General features: G+C 41.6%; 1 protein-coding gene across 1 annotated transcript in view; it reads right to left on the reverse strand.

The window, feature by feature from the left end:
- Positions 1 to 26,027, reverse strand: part of COL9A1 (collagen type IX alpha 1 chain) — a 102,335-nt gene that overhangs the window by 68,302 nt on the left and 8,006 nt on the right. The window contains exons 5-10 of the mRNA XM_006168292.3: positions 19,995 to 20,391; positions 3,242 to 3,325; positions 2,464 to 2,484; positions 1,490 to 1,564; positions 1,116 to 1,151; positions 938 to 1,000 (exon numbers count right to left, since the gene is read on the reverse strand). Of these exons, the coding sequence (XP_006168354.1) occupies positions 938 to 1,000; positions 1,116 to 1,151; positions 1,490 to 1,564; positions 2,464 to 2,484; positions 3,242 to 3,325; positions 19,995 to 20,391 (676 nt within the window). The remainder of the gene's footprint in view (positions 1 to 937; positions 1,001 to 1,115; positions 1,152 to 1,489; positions 1,565 to 2,463; positions 2,485 to 3,241; positions 3,326 to 19,994; positions 20,392 to 26,027) is intronic.

Consider the following 26,027-nt stretch of genomic DNA (forward strand, 5'->3'; position numbering starts at 1 on the left):
GGGAAGTTGGGATATCCCCCCCTCCTTCTGAATTAAAAAAAAAAAAAAAAGACGACGAAGAAGAAAGCCTCTTTCATCCAGGAAAACTGTTTTTCTAAACTCCAGTGACCAGACAGGTTACAATGGGGTCTTTGTAAGTGAAACTTCAAACCTCGGCTGGGCTCACCAGCCCCCGCTGAGTGCGGAAGGGAGCAGACGCCAGAGCCTCGGAGAGGTTGCTGAAATTTTGATGAAAGCCAGGGCCGCCAGGTTCCAATCCCGGAGCCACTACCGGCACCGCTAGCCAGGCTCTGGGTTTAGGGCAGCCACAGAGGGCTGCCTGGGCATTTTTCTAAATTAATCCAGGGAGTGTCAGTGAAAGGGTGAGAGAAAGAATACCTGTTGTGAGCCTTGCCCAAGCTGGGGCCAGTAGGATCCACCCGCCCTCCCCTGCCCTCCCCTGCCCGCCTCTGACGGCAGCCGGGAGTGGACTATTAGGAACAGAAACAGTGCTGTTGCTGCTCTCTGAGGGGATGAAATGCCAGCGCCAGCTGTGAGGTTACCTCACCTTCACAGGGCTCTGGGAGGAGGCCAACAGCTCCAGGCCGAGTCAGGCGCGGCACAAGGCCAAGGTCAAAGCTGCAGCGTGGGCGCGCACTCTCTGTCACTGTCACCGGCTCTCTTCACGCACACACACATACATGCACACACACATTGGAAAATGCATAATGTGGCAACTCGAAGTCTAACTTGAGGGATGCATCACCATTCTGAAAGAATAGATGCAGTTCTTCCTTCCCCTCCCCCTTTTTTTCTTTTGAGAAATTTTTGCTAGGGCATGTGTGTTCACTGGTGAGACAGAAAGTGAGAAATCACATGCACACATACATACATGCACACACACAATCTCGCATTACACTTCGGCCCAGCAGGCGCCCAAGCACTGCAGCCTACTCACGTCGGCGCCCGGCGTGCCAGGCTTGCCCGGGGCTCCTGGTTTCCCCCGTTCTCCAGCAGGACCCTGAGGAGGCAGAGGGAGGCAAGGGCAGAAACAGTTGCAACGTTAGACCCTTCGGACACAAGTGTCTGCAAAATACGTCCCCAGTTAGTGGTGCACGATCGCGCCATCAACTTACCGGGGGGCCGGGGGGACCTTTTGGACCTCGGTCACCCTGGAAGGATCAGAGAAAAGGGGAGAGCAGTGGGTGAGGAGGAGAAGCTGGGGACCCCGCTGAAGCCATCCCACGGGTGCTCACTACATGGATCAGGCACGGACACCCGTAAGGGCCGAAAGGTAGACATTACCAACCAACGGAGACAAGGACACGTCAACCTCGCCCCTCCGAAAGTCCCCATGCTCCTAAACGCCCAACTCTCAGCCGCGTCCAACCTAGCTTCACCATGTGCGGTGAGGGGAGGGGCGCCGGGCCTTTGTACAAACCCTGGAGCCTTGGAGGAAGCACGAAAGGGCAGGGCTGGGGACAGCGGAGGGCTGCGGAGGGAAACTTACATCTATGCCATCGATGCCGGGAACTCCAGGGGGGCCCGGAGGCCCGGGAGGACCCTGCTCGCCAGGCGGACCTCTCTGGCAAAAACAGCACACACGGGTTAGTGAAACGCACAGACACCGGCGACAGCTGAGCTCGCGGTCCTGAGACCACCTCCGCCGCTCAGCCCTCGCTCTAGGGCCTGGTTTTGCAGGCCTGTCTCAAGCTTCCAAGTGAGCAAAGGTTTTCAACCGGCCACATTCTTACTGAGTTAAACGGGTTAGAGCAAATCGATGCCCAGGTAGGCGGAGGGTTCACAGGACCTCACCCCTACACAAGACATGAAACGGAGGGAGATAGTGAAGAAGGAGGCTCTAAACCCCTTTCTTTTCCCCCAGAGGAATTTTAACATGAAAATGGGGGCCATTCGATATCTCCTTAGTCAGTAATTGCAGGTCAGTGTTTTGGGCAGATGAAACAGCCAAGAATGGAGACCCTCCACACCGGGGAAGGGAGCAGACGCCAGAGCCTCGGAGAGGTTGCTGAAATTTTGATGAAAGCCAGGGCCGCCAGGTTCCAATCCCGGAGCCACTACCGGCACCGCTAGCCAGGCTCTGGGTTTAGGGCAGCCACCGCGGGTTGCGGAGCAGGAGAGGGAGAGCCTGAGTTCTCCACCAAGGCCTGCTCTGGACTGTGCCCAAGTTTGGGGCAGAGAGGTGAGAAGGTACACAGGATAAAAATTAAACCGTGCTCTTGAGTCACCTGTTGCCTTCAGTGCCTGAGCATGCACTGGCAGGGCCCAGGTGGGGGGAGGGGGAGGCGCTCTTTCTCAGATCGAGAAGTCGGTGGTCTAAGACACGGACTCCCCTGGTAGCGCTGCAGGCGCTCGAGGCGGTAAGGGAGCCATCGCGCCTTCCGCACAGCGCCCCCGACGGCTGAGCGCCCGCTTTCCTGTTGGGTGCTAGAGAAATGCTAAGATTTCTCCCTCCCAACTTACCTCCTCAGCGGTCTGGCTGGGCTGGAGAAGAAAAGATGCGGAGAAAATGAGAAGGCGTCCCCCCCAAACTCACCCACAACTTACTTGCGCTGCGCACAAGCAGAGCCCTGACAACAGCACCAGCAGCCCCAAGGCCCCGCGGTCCCGCGCTGTCCAGGCCATGCCCGCTGTCCTCTGCTGACCCGTGGCCCGGCTCTGCAGCCCGCCGCACTGCTAGATCGCTAGACTTGCCACTCGCGTGAAGTGACACTTCGCCCCAGAGAAAAGCGCCCTCGGGAGTAGTGGTTGTAAAGGTGCCTAGCGGTGGCGGCGGGGAGAGGCTTACATCCCTCCAGTTTATGAATGGCCCTGGAGAGGGTCCTGGGGATTGGAGGAGAGCAGGAGGCCAGGGAAGACGGATAGAATGACAACAGTCCCCCTTAACCCTTTCCCTGCAGACGCAAAGGCTGGAACTGAGCAAGCAGCTCTGTCTCACTCAGCCCACTGGCTGGCCAGAGTGCAGCCTCTGGCTGCCCTTGGAGCCTCCCCGGTGGCTTGTGCCACTGCTGGCAAGTAGACCTCCAATGTTTTGGAAGAGATGCTTGGGAGTGGGAAGGGGAGTCATAAGCTACCAAAGGGAGAGCCAGCGGCCAGCAGGTGGTTTTACCCACCATGCTTTGAGTAGGACCTGTGCTTTCTTACAACACAACAAAGCGTAGATTCTTCAGAGAATGCAAGGAGGGCCATGGGGAGGTTGATGAGGGGGAAAGGGAGTTTTGCAGGTGGCCAAGGAACTCACCGTTATTCTGACTGGTAGCTCGTGGCATGTTTCTCTCCTGGGTCTCAGGGGGTCACAATGAATCAACATCCACTGAAGTTCAAACTGGAAGAAAGCAGCATACCACCCTTAAGTTCTTTTAGAGAAAAGAGCAGGTCACTTCAGAGACATGAGTTTGTAAGTGTGGTCAAGTCCCCTATGACTGGAGACCAACTTGAACATGCTGAGCTCAGCGGACCAGGACTCTTGCTTTAACTCAAATGCAAATTTTCTAATAGACATGGCTGGAAGCCCTTCTCAAATCATTGACTATCAATGTCTTTTATACTGACTTATTCCAGCACAAGCCTAGCCAGAAAACAGAACACTAACCCTTACTCTACTTTTTTTTTTTCCCCCAGGACTTCAGGAGGTAGATTCTATTCGAATGCAGTTCAGAGAAACAGAAAACTGTCCAAGTCACAAACCAACAAGTGCCATAGTCTGGACTGGAACCCAGGCTCCTAGAACTCCACAGGAAATACACACTCCATGCTTCCAGATGGGAAATTAGAGATAGCCAAAGAGATGGCCATCAGGAGGACAAGTAGAAAGAAAATTCTGGGGTGGGGAATTGGTTGCTGGAGAAATTCTCCATGGTGTGGTCACACCTCAACTTGGAAAGAGAATGGACTCAAAACTGAAGGGAATGAGAGGGAAGTCTAGGACTGGGGAAAGGGATTATTTGTCATTTTATTTTTTGTATAATCTTAAGCATTGGTCGAAGAGATTAAAATTTCAAGATTTTTGAAATATAAATGTGTCTTGACTTCTTGTATTTCTAATATAAATTAAGGTAAAAAGAGGAAGGGAGCCAAAAAAAATTAAAATAAAGAAAGAAAGGAAAAAAAGAAAGGAAGGAAGGAAGGAAGGCAGAAACAGAACAAAAGAAGAATTGCCAAGTTTGAATCTGAAAAGAGCCTGGGGCAATAGGGGGGGGAAAATGTCATATCCCGGGGGCCAGCAGTTGGCTGGCGTAATGGCTATGTCGCTGGACTCCCATGTAGTTGAATGCGGTTTGAGTCCCAGACTCGGTGGCTTAAACTCATGCCCGGCACATGTGCGTGTGTGCCCAAGATCCTGAGAGGAGAATGGAGGAGAAGGGATTGGGGGGTGTTTTCTCGCCTTCTATCTCTCTCTCTGTCTTTCTGGCAAGCGCATGTGTCCTATAGCAAAAACCTCTTTAAAAACAAAAAGTCTTATCCCACAGGAAGCCTGCAGTCAGACACTGTTAGCTATTTCTTTCTCTCTTTTTTATTTGCTATAGTGCACATGCACTTGCCAGAGAGAGAGAAAGTGAGAAAGTCCCTCCCAGGAAAGATGGCCACACCAAAATCCCTTTTCTTCTATTTTCCTTTAGGGATTCTGGACATGCACACACATGTATACTGCGTGTTTTTCAAGCTCGTGGATCAGGACTCCAACTGCACAGTAGGCCATGTGGGGTCCAGTTGCCTTAACCCCCAGCCACTGACTGGCCCTGTATTTGCCCCTCTTAATTGAAGAGATCCGTAGCTGTAGCTAAGCATTTACATTAGATCCATACATTAACAGATTCTATTAGCATTATGTAAATGCCTGGTTAAGTATTCAGGTCCCAGATTTAAACACTACCTCTTCTTTTTTCTGATAGTGATTTCTTTGCCATTTGGATTCTAGATGGCATATGGATTCTGCTAAATGGATTCTAGATCTGCTGGATCTAGAATGAAGTTAGGTACATTTTCCCTACCATTGCAGAAATATCCAGAGTTGAGATTTTGGGATGAAGCTAGAAATTGGAGACTATGAAGGATAAAGTACTTCTCTTCTACCCATAGTGTAAGGGAAAGCTAGGCAAAAGGAAATTTTCCTTTTTATAAACAGGTAAAAATAAGGCACTGAGCTTTCACATTCCTGCATTGGTGCCCCTTTCCACATAATTCTTACTATCCTGGGGTTTTCTCCCTTGCTCCATTTTTCTCCTTTCTCTCAATCCTGCCATGTTTTTTTCTCCAGAAAATGTGAACATCTGGGAAAGTGAGTTAAATAGAAGAAAAGGAAAATGAACAGCTAAAACAATACATATTTTAAGATGGAAAACGATCTATGAACTGTGTGAGAATTATGCTGATCTGTGTCTATGGTGTGAATTATTTAAAGTGGTATACTGTCATTCTGCAAAAGAACTGCTTTCCAAACTACACAGTATCCTGCAGCTATGGAAATCATTTTGATCAGACACTTTATTTTTAAGAGAGTTGTCTTTTACCTTCTTGGGAGGGATTTGAGTTTTGTTCTAAACTGTAGTGGAGATTTTAAAAGGAAGATAAAAGCTAGAACAAACTTTTTCTTTATGAGCACTAAACACCTGGCCTTGAGGCAGTTCACAGACAGGTAAAGTGGGACAGAAAGGGTAACTCTTTTGTCACAAGTCCCACGGGTAGTACCTGGCAGAACTGACGTTCTACACATGTCTGACTCTGAAGTAAGGGTTTTCTCTGCCACCCTCAGCTTTCCTGAAGCATAATGCTGTCCCCACAATAAATCATATTCTCTGAGCCATAAGCAATGCATTTGGTGACTGAACATCTGTATTAAAGAATAGAAAAAAAGAAAGGTCTAGAAATTAAAACCGTGTAAGCTTATTCCAACATCTGCTAGAAAACTTTAGAACCAGACTAAGAAACTTTCATAAGAATTCAAACCTTTCCTCATTTTGCATACTCGTTATAGAAATATCCAGAAGCAAAATTACTAGTGTTCATCTAGAAATCAACAGCTGTGTCTATATGTAGTTACACATTTATGTGTATTGTGTAACAAAATCTCACAGAGAAAAGAGAATTACAGCTCTTTTTCCTTAATGACCAGAAAAGAATTTTTTTTAAATAAGAAAAGATGTAACCCCCGCTCTTACCACCCCCTGAAAATAAAAGAGCACTCACAGGATTTTATTCACCAAGTCCTATGGGACTTGGTAACTCAAACTAGGCTACACTATATGGGGTGATATTTTGATTCTGAAAATAATCTGTGCTTTAATCACCTTGAGAAATTTTAATTATATGGTTAACCAGAAATCTGTATCCTTTGTTTAGCTAGTTCATTAAAATTACTTATTGCAAATGTGAGGTAATTCATTAAGCTGTTTTCTCAAAAATGTAATTCTCTGTGGATAAATTGGTACACCTGTTTAAATGTGCGAGGTGCAATGGATAATGGGGGAATGGGACGTGATTCATCTGTGAATACAGGCTGGGTTGCTCAGAGTGCCACATAGATCAAGGGTTTCTGAACACATCTGCAGATCCACATAAACACCACCTACACACTAATAATCCTCTATACAACCATCACTTTTTGGCATGCAATATGCATTCTAATTTGCATTCTAATTATTTTCAAGGAAGATTGGCAGAGTGCCTTGGTAAAAGTCACTTTTGTTATACATCTAAAATACTGATTTCCACACATTTCTCATTTCCATACCTCAAATCATTTTTCTCTTTGAACACTCCCTGACAAAATATATGTGAGGAATATTTTAATTGAATCCTTCAGTCCACATGTTTGAAGTCCCAGTATAAGCCCAGCACTAAGGAAGAAATCTGGTGAAACCACATATTTTCCTCCCCACAGTGAGTTTACAATTTGTAAGACCTGCAAAAAATACAGGTAAAAAAATAAAATTCTTTTCTTTTCTATTTTTTTAGTATTAAACAAAACGTAAAATGTCCTAGCAAAATCCATCCTTCTCATCATAAAATGTTTCTCCATAGTCTTGAGTAAAATAGAGTTATGGGAGTCAGCAGGTGGCATAGGGGTTACAATGCAGGACTTCCACTTGACCAACCAGGGTTCAAGTCTCAGACTCAGTGGCTTGAAACTCACACCAGGGGCATCTGCACACGTGCCCAAAATCTTGAAAGGAGAATGGAAGAGAAAGGATTGAAGCATGGCCACCCCCTCAAGGGATGATTTCTCACTCTGCCTCTCTGGTGAGCTCACATACCCTATAGTAAAAAAATAAACTTTTCTTTAAAAAAAAAAAAAAGTGCTATGAATTTACAGGCTTTGCTCAGATTTGACATTCCCAATCTTTTCTGTGGGATATGAAGATATTATCCCATCCCCCAGGCCAACTACTACATATAAGCAAGGGATTTTTGGCCCCAACTCTCTACTCTCTTCCTATGGTTATGATGTCTATTTATTTTGCTGGAATGTTGAGAAAGATTAAAAAGATACTTAAGTCCTTCATAGGAACTAAACAAATACTAACCAGAACTAAACTAAACTAACTAAAAGACAACTCTTTTCCTCCTGAGAAAATTATAATGGCAAACTATGAAACTTGGCTCAGTATTAATAAGAACAGCACAAAGTTTGATTTTTGCAAACTAAATCATGATTAAATTTTATAAGTATGAATGCCTGAAAACCAGCTCTTCACAGATAACTTTTATTTTTTTAACAGAGATTTTTCTATAGTGTGCATGCACTCCCCAGAGAGACAGAGAGACAGAAAGCTAGAAATCACCCTCCCCCACCCCCCACCCCGGGAGGATGGCCACATTACAATCCCTTCTCCATTCTCCTCTCAGGATTATGAGCATGCATTCACATGCACCCATCATGAGTTTTAAGCTGCAGGGTCTAGGACTAGCAAATCTTGGTCAACTATGTGAGAGTCCAGCAATGTAATCATTACACCATATGCTGGTCCTCATAGATAATTTTTTTTTTTAATTTTGGAGAGGTTTTTGCTATAGGGCATGTGCACTCGCCAGACAGAGAGAGACAGAGAGACAGAAAGCAAGAAATCAGCCCCCCCCCCGGGGGGGATGGCCATGCTGCAGTCCCTTCTCCTCCATTCTCTTCTCGGGATCTTGGACACACGCGCACATGCGCCCAGTGTGAGTTTTAAGCCACAAGGTCCGGGACTCGAACTGCGGTCAACTACATGGGAGTCCAGCGACACAGCCATTATGCTAACTGCTGGTCCTCTCAGATAATTTTTTTTAACAGGACAGATATTTCATTAAATTTTTGTCTACTGAGTGGCAACAAATATTTAAAGAAACTTGAATTTTCAGACCTTATCCTTTCTTTTTAGTTTATAACAAAATTGTTGATTTCTACCATCCTGAAGGACCTCCTCCCAGTGAAGCTTCTTAGTTACTGGGCAGGAAATTCTGAGCTGCCTCAAAATCAAATTTCTCAAACTCTACATAGACCAAGCAATTCTAGACACTGAAATTCGAGACACAGAGCTAGGGCTGTAGTTACATATGAGTAGGTGGCACTTACCTGGGTTATACCAAAGAATGAGGCAGAATGTGAAAGAGGAACAAGGTAGGCTTGAGTTAGCAGACCAGGGACATAGACATTTTTTTATTTGCAAGTCTTTGTATAACATACTCGTGTGCTTTGAGTCAGACTGTATGGACAACACAAAACAACTTAATACATAAGGCCATATTTAAGCTGATAAATGTTTTTGGCGATAAATACTATAGCAGTTGGGATGACAGAAATATTTTTATGGCTGAGGTCATTAGTGAAGGAATCCTGTAACACATAGCATGTGAAGGATTCCCCGAAGAACAATGAAGATTTTCATGAGAAGAAATGAGGGGAGTAAAATTAGGAGGGGAGGAGCTGATGCCAAGGCACAAAGGCGAGACTGGTACATAGAAGAGCCCAGATTAGCTAAAGTAGGATAGACGGCAGATTTTTTCCCACCTTAAATTCTAAGCAGAGGAGTTTAATATTATTGAATAGATAATTACTGGAACATCATTGAAGCTTTTTCTGTAAAGGGCAGAAATAAGTAACAGTGACCTGACTTAGTAGGACATTTCAAGGAGACTTATTTGGCCATAAACCCCTGATTCTGAGACAGGAGCCTGCGGTACTAGCACATCAAGAAGTGATACTCTGAGTCAAGGTGTCACATCCTAAGTTATCTGCCAACTGAAAAAAAGAAATTCTCCCCTCACTGCACATCCCTTTCCAGCTGCCATCCTATTTTCTGCTCCCCTTTACAAAACTTCAAAAGAGTTGTCTATTTTTGCTGCCTCCAGTTCCTCTCCTTTTGTCTCTTGAAACCTTTCCAATGGACTCTTTTCTTTCATTTGATTTATTATTATTTTTTATAAGGATTTTTACTATAGGGCGCATGTGCTCACCAGAGAGACATAAAAGATGGAAAGTGAGAAATCACCCCCCAGGGGATGACCACACTGCAATCCCTTCTCCTTCATTCTCCTCTCAGGTGTATGCATGCACACATGCCCGGAATGAATTTTAAGCCGCGGGGTCCAGGACTCAAACCATGGTCGACTATGTGGGAGTCCAGCAATATAATCATTACACCATCTGCTGGCCCCTATTATTACTTTTTAAAATTTGCTATAGTGCTCGTGCACTCACCAGAGAGAGAAAGAGGGAAAATGGGAAAGCAAGCTGCCAGGTCCAGGACTTGAACCATGGTTGACCAAGTAGCAATCTAGTACCTCAACCACATGCCACCTCTGGTCCCTCAAACTGGACTCTCATTGCCAACATTCCAATGGGTTTTTCCTCAAGATCGTCCTCATTGCTTTAGGAATTTAATTCAGGTCACAATCTTCATTTCATTTGGCCTATCCACAGCAGTGTCAGTTTCTTATTCTGTCTTTCTTGAAATACTCTTTTCCCTTGACTTTCAAGGCACCACAATCTCCTGTTCTTTATCACAGTCTCCTTATTTTTATTTATTTATTTTTTTAATCTCTTTAAAACTCTTTTTCATATCATCAAATTCTAAGTAAGGATTATTTCAGGACTCAGTCTTAGGTCTTCTTTTTTTAATACTCATCTCTTAGTGATGTCATGGCATTAAATGCCACAGAGAAGGAATCTTCAAAAGTCTGTAGAAAATGCATATTGTTTAAAAAACTATGCAAGGATTTCAAATTATTTTTTACAACAGAATAAACTCATACCTTAATTTTATTTTCTATAAAGGAAAGGACTTTTGGAAGTCCCTTCGTGTATATGGACAGCAACTTTCAGAGTTCTGTTCCCAGCTGGACCTGTCTCTTAGACTTCAGAAGCACAAATCTAATTACCCATTCAACATCTTCACTTAGATGCCTGATAATGATCAACTCCTGCTCTAACTTACATGTTCCAAACCAACTCTTTACATTCTACCTGCTAATGCTCCTTCCCAGGCTTTCCCATGTCAGTAGCTCACAAGGTATACCTTGCTCATAAGTTCTTCTTTCCTTCTTTCCTCATAACAGCATATCATCAAAATAGCAGACAAAATGATCCTATTTTCTTTCTTTTCTTTGTTTTCTTTTTTGTCTTTGTTTTCTTTGTTTTTAAGACAAGTTCCACACTGTACTGCAAGCATCCTACCTCAGGCTCCTGAGGACCTGGGACCACAGGTGTATGCCATCACCTCGCCTTTTCAGACAGAGTCTCATGTTGGCCCAGCAAGCATTGAGCCAAGATTCTCCTACCTCGGCTTCCCAAATCCTGGGATTATAGGCATGCATCACCATCCAGCCTTCAGGGTCAACTGGAAGACAAACCTAGGCTTCCTGTGAGGCCTCAGCCTGAGAGCTGCAGTGCCTCACCAACACATGCCACCACGATGGTGTCAAGAGATCTGACACAGGTAAGGTTTATTATCTGTTGACAAGGATGTGTATGGTGGTCTCGACTGGGCTGGACTGAGGTGTATATCATGCTGGGTAAAGTCTCTTCACAATCTAAATGATGTATAGCAATTTAACGTATGAATAGTAATTTTAAAACATATTAAAATTTTTTAAAAAACTGAGAACGTGCTGTAAATCTATGCAAAACCATCTGATAACTGGTCCCCTCCCACAGCATGAGAGCTAGAGTACTAACTCAATTTCCACACCCCTCTTACGAGTCCCCTCTCCACCCTCATTGTCTACTTCTCACAGTCTTGTCCCAGCCACACTGGTCTCCAGGCTACCCTCAAACAGCAGGCAACAGCAATGCCAGTTTCTTCTAACTCACTGATCTCTCCCTGGGATCCCTTCCCCATTCCTAGTTTGCACACACTAAACTCTCTCAACTCCTTCAGATTCTGCTGAACTGTTTTTCAGTGAGGCCTTCTCTCTGAGCACTTCAATTTCCTGCTTTGTTTTTCCCCATCGCATTTGTAATCACCCAGCATACTATACATTTACTCAATTATGTACTATAGCTGCATTTTCATCTCAGAATATGAGCCACCTAAAAATATTTCTAACTCAGCAGATGTTTAATACGCAAGTGTTGGATGTCAATAAGTGAATACATAGACGTGGATGAGAAATACAGTAAAGAAGGAATTGATAGTCATTGCTTTCTGGTTTCATTATGGTTTGGGACAAGCCACTTTCCGTGTCTGAGTTTCAATTTCTTTACATATAAACTGAGAGTCTTGGATTAGATGCACTTAAATTTCCTCCAGCTCTGAAAGCTCATTATTCTATGGACGGCACATCATAACCAAGGAAACTAACCATATAAAGACTAACATGAACAAAGATTTTTTATGACCTCAGCACATATCGAAATAAAACCAATAACACTGATTTTTTTTTAATTTGCCAGAAGGTGTGTGCACTTGCCAGAGAGAGAAAGGGGAGGATAGAAAGTACCCCTAAATGGGGTATGTTCACACTACAATCCATTCTCTTCCATATCTCCCATCTTGTTGAGATTTGGGGTATGCACGTGCATGCTCCTGGCTTGTTTCTCAAGGTTCCAGGCCAGGATTCAATCTATGCGGTCAGCCACGTGGGACCTGGCTCTCTTAAACACTAGGCCCTAGAGCTGACCCAACACTGTTTTTTTTTCCCCCTTAATTTCATGAGTACAGCTGAGGCCAATGAAAAATTCAGTGTTTAAATTTTGAGTTAAAAGCGAGTTTGACCATCATTAAGTGTTTATTCTATTACCCGTAACTCCCTCAGAAATGAGCTCCAGCATTAGCAGCTCCATTTCCATGTCACCTAGTGGTAAATCCAGCTGATGGTCTACAATGCAGGGAGCTAGGTTTTGCCTCCAGAAAAATTGTTTTGACAATCAGCATTCATAAATATTTCAATCTAATCAAAGAGTAATGAAAGTATTTTCTCTGGATATATAATAGAGATAAGATTATAATTTTTTTTACTTCCAAGAAAATGATTATTTACAAAAGGCATACTTATCAAAAACAACTTAAAAAGCAAACTTACTAGTTTTGATATTATGCATGGTAGAGATTATGTATTCTTTCTCTTCTTTTTTTTTTTTTTTGGAAAGATTTTCGCTACAGGGTGCATGCACTCGCCAGACAGACAGAGAGAGACATAGAGACAGAAAGCGAGAAATCACCCCCCAGAGGGGATGGTCACGCCGCAATCCCTTCTCCTCCATTCTCCTCTCGGGATCTTGGGCACACACGCACACGTGCCCGGTGTGAGTTTTAAGTCACCGGGTCTGGGATGTGAACCGCGGTCGACTATGTGGGAGTCCAGCGACATAGCCATTACGCTAACTGCTGGTTCCCAAGGTTATGTATTCTTTAAATCCCTAAATATACAGCTTTCCTACACTTTTTCGTAATTACCAGAAATAACATTCTTCACAATCTCACAATTATTTTTCCATGTTGTCATTCATGAAACTTTAATTGTTTTGACATTTGAAGGTTAGTATGATTTAATTCTGTGGAGTAAATATGATTTAATTCTGTGGAGTAAAGAAAAGGGCATACACCTTTTCCATCAACATCACATTTTCTCTGAATCTAATGAAAATAAACATAAAACACCACATTTGAGGTATCTTTTTGTTGTTGTTTCTCTTTTCAGTAGGGTCTCACTATGTCACAATCCTCCTGCCTCAGTCTCACAGAAACTGGGACTAACGGATATGCCACCATACTTAGCTTTGAGGGTGGGTCTGGAATCGAACCTGGGTATATCATGTGGCCTCAACCTGCCGAGTAACAGTATCTACCAGTATATGCTACTACACAACTGGGCGAAATATACTTTTTTTTTTTTTAGAGGTTTTTGCTAAAGGGTACATGCACTTGCCAGAAAGACAGAGAGAGACAGAGAGATAGAAAGTGAGAAATCACCCCCCAGGCGGGATGGCCACACCGCAATCCCTTCTCCATTCTCCTCTCAGGATCTTGGGCATGCACGCACATGCGCCTGGCGTGAGTTTAAGCCACCAGGTCCGGGACTTGAATAGTGGTCTACTACATGGGAGTTCAGCGACATAGCCATTACACTAACTGCTGGTCCCATGGCAAAATATACTTTTAAAAGTATTAAATATATATGTCTGATTAGTCATGCCCCATATTGGTTCATTTAGAATATATATATATATAGATAGATAGATAAATAAAAGGAAGAATGGTTTGAATCATAGATTTTGAAAGCCACATAAACTTTTATCCTCTCTCAACAAGCCCGAACTCCCAGTACATCCTGAAAAGGGAGAAAGGCTAACTTTGTTTTCTAATAGAACTGTACCAAATAACTCTCCTAGGCAATCATGCTGACAACAACCAATAAAGAACCTGTCATAAAATAACATGTTTTTATGGTATGCTGCCAGAAAACCAAGCTTTGCAGTAGGATAAATGGCACCATCCTAAAATATGGGCACAAAAGAGAATAGGAAATATGGGATTTATTGCTTTAAAATCAAACTAACAATGTATTATAGCAGTACATGGGGAAAAAATATAAAATGCTTTGAGCCCACTAAATAACCATGAAAGATGAGAAGACGTTTGAGTTGTAGACCACGTGAGCAGCTCTATCATAAGGCTTATGAAAACCTCTTAAAATTGGCTTCCTTTTCCACTTTAGAAAAGGGAAAGGGACAAAAGATAGAATAGGCAGGGGAAAATCACAAAAAGTACAATATAAGTGAGTCTTTCAGCAATAGTGATCCATCAAATGTTATATTCAGTAGTATTTTTTATTATGCGGTTTCTAGGGCTACCTTTTGACAACTGATAATATCTTTAAAAGGACATTTTGCTTTTTGATATATTTACTAAAGAAAAGCAAGAGTTTTTGGTTTTTTGTGTTTAAGAGAAATTTTTGCTATAGGGTACATGTGCTTGTCAGAGAGACAGAGAGAGACAGACAGAAAGTGAGAAGTCACCCCCACAGCGGGGGTGGGGGGATATAGCCATGTCACAATCCCTTCTTCTCCATTCTCCTTTCAAGATTTTGTGCATGTCCATGTGTCCAGCATGATTGAACCACAGGATTGAACCACAGTTGACTACAAGGGAGTCCAGGGACACAACCATTACGTCATCTGCTGGTCCCAAGAAAAGAAAAAGTTGACCCTGAACAAAAAGTGCTCAATTACAGTGTCAAAGATTAGAATGATTCTAATCACATGACTAGAAATTTAAAACACACTGTTTCTTATTGTTTTCATGCTATTTTTAATTCAAAATTTATTCCACAACGATATTAAATACTTCACATCTCCAAATTGAGAGAAGAGGGGCCTATCAGTATAGTTATCCTACCTCTCAGAATATGTGCATATCATTACTAATCACTCTCTAAGACCTCCAAGGCACATGTACTCACTGTTGATCTGAGTAATGGCTAGCAAACTTCAGATTTCAGCTAAATTCCTGGGAAGCCCCAGGTGATGAGCCATAAAATAAAGGCAAGGGCCTTGGGACAACTTATAGTCCCTTGAGCTTTGCCTGTGGACTTGTCTGAATATGAGGGATCCTCAAAAATTTCATAGAAATACGTATTATGAAGAAAACTATAGATGGATTTTGTTTTATTTTACCAAAAACAACTCATATTCAAATTCCACTTGTTCATGAAGACTTTAAAGTCCTCTTGTATTTGGTTACTTTTCATTTTGAAAATTTAGGAGCAGTGGTCTGAGAAGTATTTCATGATGGGTAAAGTCTTTTAACAAGCAAAATGAGAAATAGTGATTGACTGTTTTAAAAAATTATAATAATAATAATAATTATTGGGAAAAACATAGAAAAGACATTGAATGATAAAGCGGGGAGATTAATGTCTCTGTATTGACTGACATGCATGGCATTCCCTTTTGAAAAAGCAATGGAAGTCAATGTAAAGTTATATGTAATCCAATGTAATATAAAGAAGATTATGATGATAATAAAATTTAAAAAAAAATTTAGGAGCAGTGTGGGAAGAAAAATAAAAAAGCTTGTGAATAGAATAGAAGGGTTGATAGGTGTGGAAGTTTCCAAATGAGAGTCCCTCTTCCTAGAACATTGCATTCTTCTCCTAGATAACTCTTACGTACCAAGATTCCTCTCAGACATCATCCCATTTAGGAAACATCCTTGACCTCACTCTCATGCTTTCCTGACCTGTTCCGAGAGAGGACCATCTTCTGTGTCACTCAGCACTTGTCACTATCATGGTCCTTACCATATTATATTGTGACTGTTTACTTAACTCCTTGTCCTTAATGGAATAAAAAACGCAAAGTCTGTGATTCATGTGACTTCATATATTCAGCATATAGGCACTCAAATGAAAGTACTGAATGCATAAACAAGTAGGACTAATATCTGAAGACATGTTTTATACTCTACAATCTTCCCTTTATTTTTTTAAGGTTCCTGCCATAGGGCACATGCACTTGACAGAGACAGTGAGAGAGAAAGTGAGAAATCAGCCCCTCAGTGGGAATGCCATGCCTCAGTCGCTTCTCCAACATTTTCCTCCTGAGATTTTGGGCATGCATGCAAACATGCCTGGTGGGATTTTCTTTCTTCTTCTTTCTCTCTCTCTTTCTTTCTTTCTTTCTTTCTCTCTCTCTCTCTTTCTTTCTTTCTTTCTTTCTTTCTTTCTTTCTTTCTTTCTTTCTTTCTTTCTTTTGTGTGTGCGTGTGTGTGAAAGAGAGATTTTTGCTAAAGGGCATGTGCCCTCACAGAAGAGACAGAGACAGAAAATAAGAAACCACCCCCCAGAGCGGATAGCCACACCACAATCCCTTTTCCTTCATTCTCCTCTCGGGATCTTGGGTACGCACATACATGTGTCCAGCGGGAGTTTGAAGTTACTGGGTCTGGGACTGCAACCACAGTTGACTATGTGGGAGTCCAGCAACATAATCATCCTGCCATCATCTGGTCACAACCCAGCATGATTTCCAAGCCAACAGGTGTAGGACTCAAACTGTGGTCAACCATGTGGGAGTCTAGAACCTTAAACACCACGTACCTACTGACCCACTTCTTCCTTCATCTTTTTAACATTCATTTTATTTGTTCTGCAAAGTAAACTTTGAAAGATCTATGCAAGTCAGAAGACCTCAAAGTAAGAATAAGAGATGCTTTATAAGGAAGATGTACGTGTACATGTTTTTCTCTTTTTCTCAAAATAAAATAAAGTTATTTGATATAGAAGAAAATAGGTAGATTAGAAATTTTATGCCTAATACTGTTTCTTATAAGGCAATAGACCTTCTTATAGTTACCTCTTCAGCCAAGAAATAGAGATAACCTTATCTTGCTAATCTTACAAAGTTGTGGCAAGGATCAAATATGTTCATGGAAATGAAAGTATTTTGAAAATTTTAAATGGCTATATAGAGAATATCAGAATGCTTTTTAAAAAAGGGCATGAAGGGGGAACCAGCAGTTAGTGTAATGGCTATGTCACTAGACTCCCACGTAGTCAACCACAGTTCGAGTCCCAGACCCGGTGGCTTAAACTCATGCCAGGCGCGTGTGCATGCGTGCCCAAGATCCCAAGAGGAGAATGGAGGAGAAGGAATTGCGGCGGGGCCATTCCCCCTGGGGGGGGGGTGATTTCTCGCTTTCTATCTCTCTGTATCTCTCTGTCTGGCGAGCACATGCGCCCTATAGCAAAAACCTCTCAAAAAAGAAAAGAAAAGAAAAACGTGTGAGCACCACACAGAGCCCTCTTTGGGAAGGGGAATGGTCTGAAATAGTTTCTGCTTCTTTTTCTAATAAAGTTTGAGGAATACATTTTGGTAAGGTTTGAGTATGCCCTTGTCATTTTCACATCTTGAACGTACGTAGGATATTTTGGGCCTGTCATCTTGATCTGGTGTAGTTATCATTGTCACTACCACCAACACTACCACCATCATCCAATATGGACCTTTAATGGGGCATTAGGCCAATTCTTTTATGTTTCCTGTTTGGGGGGTCCGAATTCAATATGAAGGAAGTAATTTAAACATGCCTTGTTAAAATCCTTCTAACATTACCTACCCTATACTAACATAGAAACACCCCTCGGTAGATCTGAAGCATAATGTAAAACCAGCTGCTAGTTTCCAGTTGCGTTCTTGCACAAAGCAGAAAAAAACAGAAGATAATTGATACTAACTGGTCTTCTTTATCATCTAAGACTGGATTTGGCAGCAAACCTACAATCAGCCATGATATTATTGGCAAGAGTACAGTGTAATGAAGTCATATTGACACTTTGATTTACCAGCCTGGCAATCAGACAATTCAATAGCATCCAGCACCCAGAATTCAGAATTGTAAGGATTTGAAATGGTTTTTTTAGACCAATGAATCAACAAATCAATTTTTAAGTACTTGATTGATATTCATCATGTGAGAGGATAATCTAAAAGCGTCTTCTCTCTCCTCCATGGTTTAAAAATAACACAGATATTACAGAGGTTCACGATTGTCTGAAAACTTTTCCACTGTTATTGCAAAGATCTTTCCGCACAAAATTTCAAGATGGCACAATCATGGTCCCATCCACCTTCTAACCCAGTCACTTGAAGTGTGATAACTCATTAGATGTAGAAATGTTTTCTCAAGAGTCTACAAGCCAGAACAGTAATGTGGCAGTTACAAATTGCTTCCTGTCCATCACGGAATACAGAAATTTCACACTACCCTTCACACTAATCACAATTCTTCCCTTGAAAACAAGTTATTTGAACAATTCCATTACTGAGATCCCTGAAACCTTTTTCTCTTTGGAGACGTGCACAGAAACAGTTCAAAATCATTGTTTCACCCCTGCTACATTCCCTGATACAGGTTTTGTGACTAGAATTTAACAGCTCCATACCTGTGAGGCAGGTGGAGGGAATTGTATGGGAGAAGGTTGACATCAATGGTTTATTTATTGAGCTCAAAATTCTTTGGTTCTTCCAAAAGAACACATGTCCTCTAAGATATACTTTTTAAATTCCTGTCACAATATTATATAATATCCTTTTAAAGAGCTGTTCACTGAAAGTATAACAACTCAAAATAATAGAACTACAAGGTACTCTTTGACACAATTACTGTGTTGTTATATAATTCCTTTCCTTCATATCCATGGATCTGTACAGTAAAGTCATAAATAGAGCTTTAGACTCTTTTTACCTATATGTGATGCAATAAATAATTATGAGGGTACTTCCAAAAGTTCGTGGAAAGATGGATTTAAAATATGAGTTTATTTTGATGCAAAAAAAATTTAGAGGGACCAGCAGAAGCATAATGGCTATGTCACTGGACTCCCATGTAGTCAATTGTGGTTCGAGTCCCGAACCCGGCAGCTTAAACTGAAGTGGGGTGTGTGTGTGTGTGTGTGTGCGTGTGCCCAAGATCTCAAGAAGAGAATGGAGGAGAGGGGATTGCAACATGTCCATCCCCCCTGGGGGGGGGTGATTTCTTGCTTTCTGTCTTTCTGTCTCTCTCTGTCTTTCTGGTGAACGCACGTGCCCTATAGCAAAAACCTCTCAAAATGAGGCTGGCCCCATAGCACAGTGGTCGGTCCCTGTGGGTAGGAAGCCAGATTCTACAAGGCTGGAAAAACATGCCAAGTACACGTACCTGCGTACCCAACATCCTGACAAGATGGAGGGAGGGGCTTGTGGCATGACCAGACTCCATTGGAGAGTGCTTTCTCTCTTGGTAAGTACATATGCCCTGGCAATTTTTAAAAATTTAGAAATCCTTGTGTAGATATTTCACAATACTTATTTTCCATGAGCTTTTTGAAGCCTCCCCTCCTCGCTTCTATTATGCTATCTATATCATTTGTATTCTTATTGATGAGACACCATATGGCTTCCTAAGCTCATCTTTCATCACGCTGCAGTTGATATACCTCAAGCTTCCTCCCACATACACTCACATTTACACATGCATACATTATCCAGATCAGCCCATCCCTAGACCTTGAATGTGGCCTACTTAGTCTCTATTTTTTCACTTGAAAGTCTTTCCTTTAGCTCAAACGTACTTTCTGTACTTTTGCCAATTTAAATCTTCCATTTCAAAGTTCATTGTTTCCAAGAAGCAAGGAATTCTTGACCAACCAAATCCACCATTTATCTCAACCTTACTTTGAATATTCTTATTAATTATATTTATGCAATACGTATCACGACAGGATGAGTTTCTTTTGAAGTTGCCGCAGAAGCATTCTGGGTGCTCCAAGTGGGCGTGTACTCGCTTCCCAGTAGACTTTAAGCTGCTCACGACCAGGAGATAGCTACTGAACTTTCTCTGATTCCACATCCCACCTGGTAAGAGGCTATGCTCAAAATAAGTCCTAAAGGCTTTTGAATGAATGACTGAGTACACTTTTTAAAGTGAATAACTGTTTGTCATGTACGACATTCAGCTAATTATCAAAGATGTCTGAGGTATCCATTTTAGCAATCTGGTTTTATCTTAATCTGCCATAGTGTGTGGTTTTATGCTTACCGGAACAGAAACTTCAGGATTATCCGCAAGTTTTCCCAGCACAGCAAAGCCATTGACATCAATTTGGCCTCTTGGCTTAATAGGTAAGGACTCAATCCTGTTGCAGTCAACAAAAAGAGTAGCACTACTCCTTTCCACACCGATCATGATCTTATGCCACTGGGAATCAAACAAGGACGGCAAATTCGAAAAAGCTGCAGTTTGGAGACTTCCATCCAGGCCTTTGTATGAAAATGCAACAGATTTAGTCTGGCCATTAATCTTCACGCCAACTTGCTCCTTCCCTGAGGAATCTTGAATCTGCCAAATGCTCCAGTTCTTTTCAAGTGTGCTTCCAGTCATCCGAAAAGTAGTTAAAAAGGAGTATTCTTCAGGCAGTCCACTGGGATATAAGTGCCTGAGTACAATTTTAAAAGTAGTAAATATAAACCTTGTTTTCTGTACCCATACACACTTACAATATTGCCCTCTTACACCATTTTAGCTACTAGATTTAAAGAAGGACTACGGTGTGAAAAATGCACTATTTGTTCTTTCATGACTTTTCATAAAGACTTTCACATAAATTCAATCATTCATGTATATTAATATTACATCTTAAAATACACATAAAAAAAAAAAAGCCTTCTCCCATGGCTAAGGAAGCTTCCCAAAGCCACATGCTCCCAACAATATCCTCCTTATGCTCTCCAAAGAGCTACTGTTCCGTGATCCCACCTCAGCCAAAACACACATTCTTGCCATGTTATTGGCAACATTTCTTTCACAAGTGACAGAGAAGAACGTTAGGAATCCAAGTCGGCTCCGCTAGTTTATGAAACCATTCATTAAAACAGCTTTTTTAAAATTTTTACTGTAAAACGTTAAGATTGTTATTTCCATAGTTGCTGGAGTATTCCCCTCCATGATTATATCCTAAACATACATATGCGTTTGAGAGTAAGTAACTGCACAGACTTTGGAAGCTTCTTCTGGAGCTGTTCATCGTTTTTAGGGAGTTCAAAGTATGATGTTAAAGTAGTATCCAGTTGTTTGTCACTGGTTGTGTGAAGGGAAAAGTGACCAATTCTTACTTCTAATCCAACCCAGTTGTTTCTCAACCTACCAGCTAAGACTGTACTGCTACTTCCTTTGCAGCTTTAAAAGGCAGCATGAGCCTGACAGTGACCATTAAGGGTGCCCAGAGCTGTGCCAGCTACCTGGAACCTAAAGTCAAGCTGCTAAAAGCTGGACACTGAACTGGAAAAAGCAGGGTAGATGGGATCAGCAGATGGCATAATGGTTACACTGCTGGACTCCCACCTGGCAAACCATGGTCCAAGTCCCCAGACCCAGAAGCCTGAAACTCACACCAGGTGCATGTGCATGCATACCCAAAATCCCAAGATGAGAGTGGAGGAGACGGGATTGTGGTGTGGCCATCCCCTCTGGGGGTGAGTTCTCACTTTCTGTATCTTCCCAATGAGCACACACACCCTACAGCAAAAATCTCTCTTAAAGTAAATAAATAAATGAATATCAGGGTAGATTAAAATGTAAGCATCATCTTTCGAAGACTTGAAGGTAAAGGGTTTTTGTTTTTGTTTTTGTTTTTTTGAGGGAGATTTTTGCTATAGGGCGCATGCGCTCGCCAGACAGGCAGAGATATAGAGACAGAAAGCGAGAAATCACCCCCCGGGGGGATAGTCACGCTGCAATCCCTTCTCCTCCATTCTCCTCTCGGGATCTTGGGCACACACGCACACGCGCCTGGCATGAGTTTTAAGCCACCGGGTCTGGGACACAAACCGCGGTCAACTACGTGGGAGCCCAGCGACATAACCATTACGCTAACTGCTGGTTCCCGAAGGTAAAATTCTTTTACCTTCTTCACTCTAAACATAGAGAAATTCCTAGGCATAGAAGAAATGCTAGAAACACTAGTTGCCAATGTCTTTTGTTTGTTAACTAACACAATTTGACATTTCTGAGAATAGTTATGGACCAGGACCCAGAGTCTCAAATAACCTTCTTTCAAGTTGAATTCTTGTTATGTAGCCCTCTTCTTGTGAAGTGTAAAGAGAAAGGGCAAGAAAAAATATCTTAGTGATAGCTAATTTAATTCATTACAAACCAAAATGAATAACATAACTTTTGTGTATTGTTACTAGTTGTTTTACAAAGTACCATTGGGCTCAAGAATTTCTATACCAGCAAGTCCCTTAGTTCCAATGATGCTTAGCAATAAATGAGACTATTCAATTTGCTAAGATTTTCCAGATTTATTTTGGATTAAACTATAAAACTTTATCACTTTTATAACAGCAAAAGTAAACTTTTAACTTTTTTTCAAATGTTTTTGCAAACCTTCAATAAAATGGGTCAACTATATGAACAAATTTCACTGCTTTGTTGGCTAATAAAATAACAAAAATGTGAAACTATTTTTAGGTTTTTGTCGTAAATGGCTTTGCCATTGGGCACATGCGCTCAGTGGGGAGAGGGGCAGGAGGGGAGAGAGAAATCAACCCCCAGAGGGCGTGTCCTCCTACAGTCCCTTCTCCTCCATTCTTCTCTTGGAATTTTGGGCATGCACGCACACTTGTCCAGCATCATTTTCAAGCTGCCAGTGTGAGACTCAAACTATAGTCAATCATGTGGAAATCCAGCACCTTAACCATCATGCCACCTGCTGGTCCCCCAAAATTTGAAACTTTTAATTTGAGTATTCTTTTATCACCCAAGTCCTCCTTTTAGCCATCATTTTCCAATTTGACTTTGGTCTGGACTTAAAGTAGTGGATGAGCTGGTTTATGAATATAAATTTTTATATAATTACTGAGGTATGTATTGTTTTTACTGCAAAGTTTTCAATTCACTAAATATCTTTTATATCTGTCAAGTGTAAAATAGGTTTTAACATGTGCATTTAAAATTCAGTTTGCACCTAAAGAAGAAAAAAATCTATGCAAGAGCTATTTACTGTCCTATTTTCCCAGAATGAAACTGTCTCCTATCATCACTCTAGATACTACCTTTCAATACATTTTTAAAATACAAACACTATGCCTTTTTAAATTTTATTTAGAATGGTTTCATTTTATTTATTTATTTATTTATTTATTTTTGAGAGAGAGATGTTTGCTATAGGGTATGTGTGCTCACCAGAGAGATAGAGACAGAGAGAAAGAAAGTGAAAAATCATCCCCTAGGGAGAAGGGAATTAGCCACATTACAATCCTTTCTCCTCCATTCTCTTCTTGGGATTTGGGGCATGCACATACATGTTCCTGGCATGAGTTTCAAGCTACGGGGTCCAAGATTTGAACCACAGTCAGCCACAAGGGAGTCCAGCACCTTAACCACCATGATACCTGCTGTCCCTACTATTATTATTATTATTTTAATTTGCTATAGGATGCATGCACTCATCAGAGAGAGAGAGACTGGAAAATTGAGAAAGCAAGCCACCAGGTCTAGGACTTGAGCCATGGTTGTCCATGTGGGAGTCCAGCACCCCAACTACCACACCACCTGCTGACCTCTGTTTTTAATATATATTCTCTTCTTCAGCAAGTTCTCTTATTTTCTCGGACTTTATGTTTCTCAGAATTATACCTATTCCAGAATAACCTGCAAAGAAGAAACTAAGGTTCACTAATGTCAACATAATACACTGCCTATTCTATAATTATGAGTTCTTACAGCAGTTTGTACAACACATTTAACTGACCTCAATAAATTTGGAGCCAGGAGGTAAGTTTTTAAAGTTTTACTTAATTGTGAAATTTAGCAAGTATCCGTATAAATAATAAATAAGTTCTCCTGATTGTTCTTTATAATTAATGATCTAGATTTAACTAGATGCTTACAGAATATATTTTCCTGTTTTTGCCAAAGATAGTCATCATTAAGGTATGATGTTTTTGTAAAAGGAAGATACATCTTAATGCTTTGTTTTTTTTTCCTTTAAGCATTATTTTTCTAGACTTAAAAAAATTGATCTGTGGGACCAGAAGATGGTGTAATGGTTATATCACTGGACTCCCATGTAGTCAATCACAGTTCAAGCCATGAACCCGGCAACTTAAAACTGATGTGGTGCATGTGTGTGCATGCCCAAGATCCCAAGAAGATAATGGAGAAGAAGGGATTGCCGTGTGGCCATTCCCCCAGAGGGTGATTTCTTGCTTTCTGTCTATCTCTTTCTCTCTGCCTCTCCAATGAGTGCACATGCCCTATAGCAAAAATATCTCTCCCAAAAAAATTATCTGTTTTACTGAGGTATCTGTATTTAGATATACTGAACAAAACTATAGAATTTAGTCAGTCTTCAAAAAAAATTCAAAAGTTGGACATTGGCACAGTGCGAAAATGTGACACTGTGAGGCTGACTTGTACGCCAAGGTCTTCCTGATTCACATGCAGAGACCTTCCTGAGTGCACCGGCATGTATGGCCTGGGACCCAGGGCTGGCTGAGACTGCAGCATCGAGACCCTGGGCAGGGTGCTGTTTCTCTCTCTCTCTCTCTCTCTCACACACACACACACACACGTGTGTCTGCTCTCCTCCTCCTCCCTCTGTCTCTCTCTCTCCCTCCCCACCCCCATCCTTCTCTCTCCCCTCCCTCTACCTTTCTCTCTCTCTCCCCCCCTTTCTTTCTTTCTGTGGAAGAAATGAATAAATAAAGGTTTTTGGGGAGCCAGCAGATGGCAGAGTGGTCATGCTGCTGGACTCCCACATAGCTGACCGCGGTCTGAGTCCAGGACCCAGTGACTTCAAAATCACACTGACAGGTGTACCTGCATGCCCAAGATCCCAGGAGGAGAATAGAGGAAAAGGGATTGCAGCATAGCCATCTCTCCAGAGGGGTGATTTCTCACTTTCCTTCTCACTGTCTCTGTCTCTCTCTTTCTGGTGCACATACCCACCTTAAGGCAAAAAAACTCTAAATAAATAAATAATAGAGAAGTCTTTTGTAATATAATTTTTAAATTCTAGAAGTCACAGTAACATGCTTAGGTGACGCGTAAAAAGACATCATGAGTTCACTGTGAAATCTCTCCCAACATGTGCTTCATCTGATTTTTCCTAGTCACTAAGCAAGGAGATTATGCTGAAGGTAGGATAGAACATAATGATTCCATTTACCTCTTACTTAGTGTATATAATGCCAAGGACTAAAGAGAAAAGGAAAAAAAGAAAGAAAAGATCAAAGTTAAGTGGGTAGGGTTAGATGCAGTGCTAAAAGAATACCTCATTGTTAAACCAAGGTTATCTGTCTCTCTTTCTCCCCATCCATGTGTATATGTAACAAATATAATTAAGTTTATCATAGTATTAATCTTTTAAACTAAGCTATTGATGGTACAGTATGGCAGCATGGTAAGAGAAAAATTGTTTTATGTTTATAGTAATAAAACATTTATGTATCTGTCTATACCTAAGACTACAGAAGAGCATCATAAGTATAATTTATAGGACACCCCCAATGTATTTTTTGGCCACCTGAGATTCTGTTCTTTCCAAATATCTGTGTACAATGATAAGTTAACTTGACAGCATACATAATTTAAAAGAGGCCGGGCCTATAAATGATTTATTTCATTATGTTATAATATGCACATAGTAACTTAAATTGAGAACCATAAGGGTCTGAATAAAAGATTTAAAAATCTTTGGACTTTGAAACATTTGTTCATGACCTTAACTCAAGGAAAGCTAACAACTGTGTCTTTAAGGCAAACTGATATAACGTGTTTGTAAGTGGGAGTTGAGAATGTGAAACTAGGGACCAGTGAATGGCATAATGGTTATGTCATTGGACTCCTACATAGTCAACCACAGTTCATGTCCTGGATCCAGCTGTTTAAAATTCATCCTGAGTACATGTGTGTGCATGCCTAAGATCCCAAGAAGAGAATGAAGGAGAAGGAACTGTGCCATGGCCAAACTCCCAGGGGTGACTTCTTGCTTTTTGTCTCTCTGTCTCTCTAACAAATGCACATGCCCTATAGTACCAATCTCTCTCCTTTTTTTTTTTTTTTTTTTTT

This window comes from Tupaia chinensis, unplaced genomic scaffold (genome assembly GCF_000334495.1).
Source record: "Tupaia chinensis unplaced genomic scaffold, TupChi_1.0 Scaffold145685_1, whole genome shotgun sequence".
Lineage (NCBI taxonomy): Eukaryota > Metazoa > Chordata > Mammalia > Scandentia > Tupaiidae > Tupaia > Tupaia belangeri.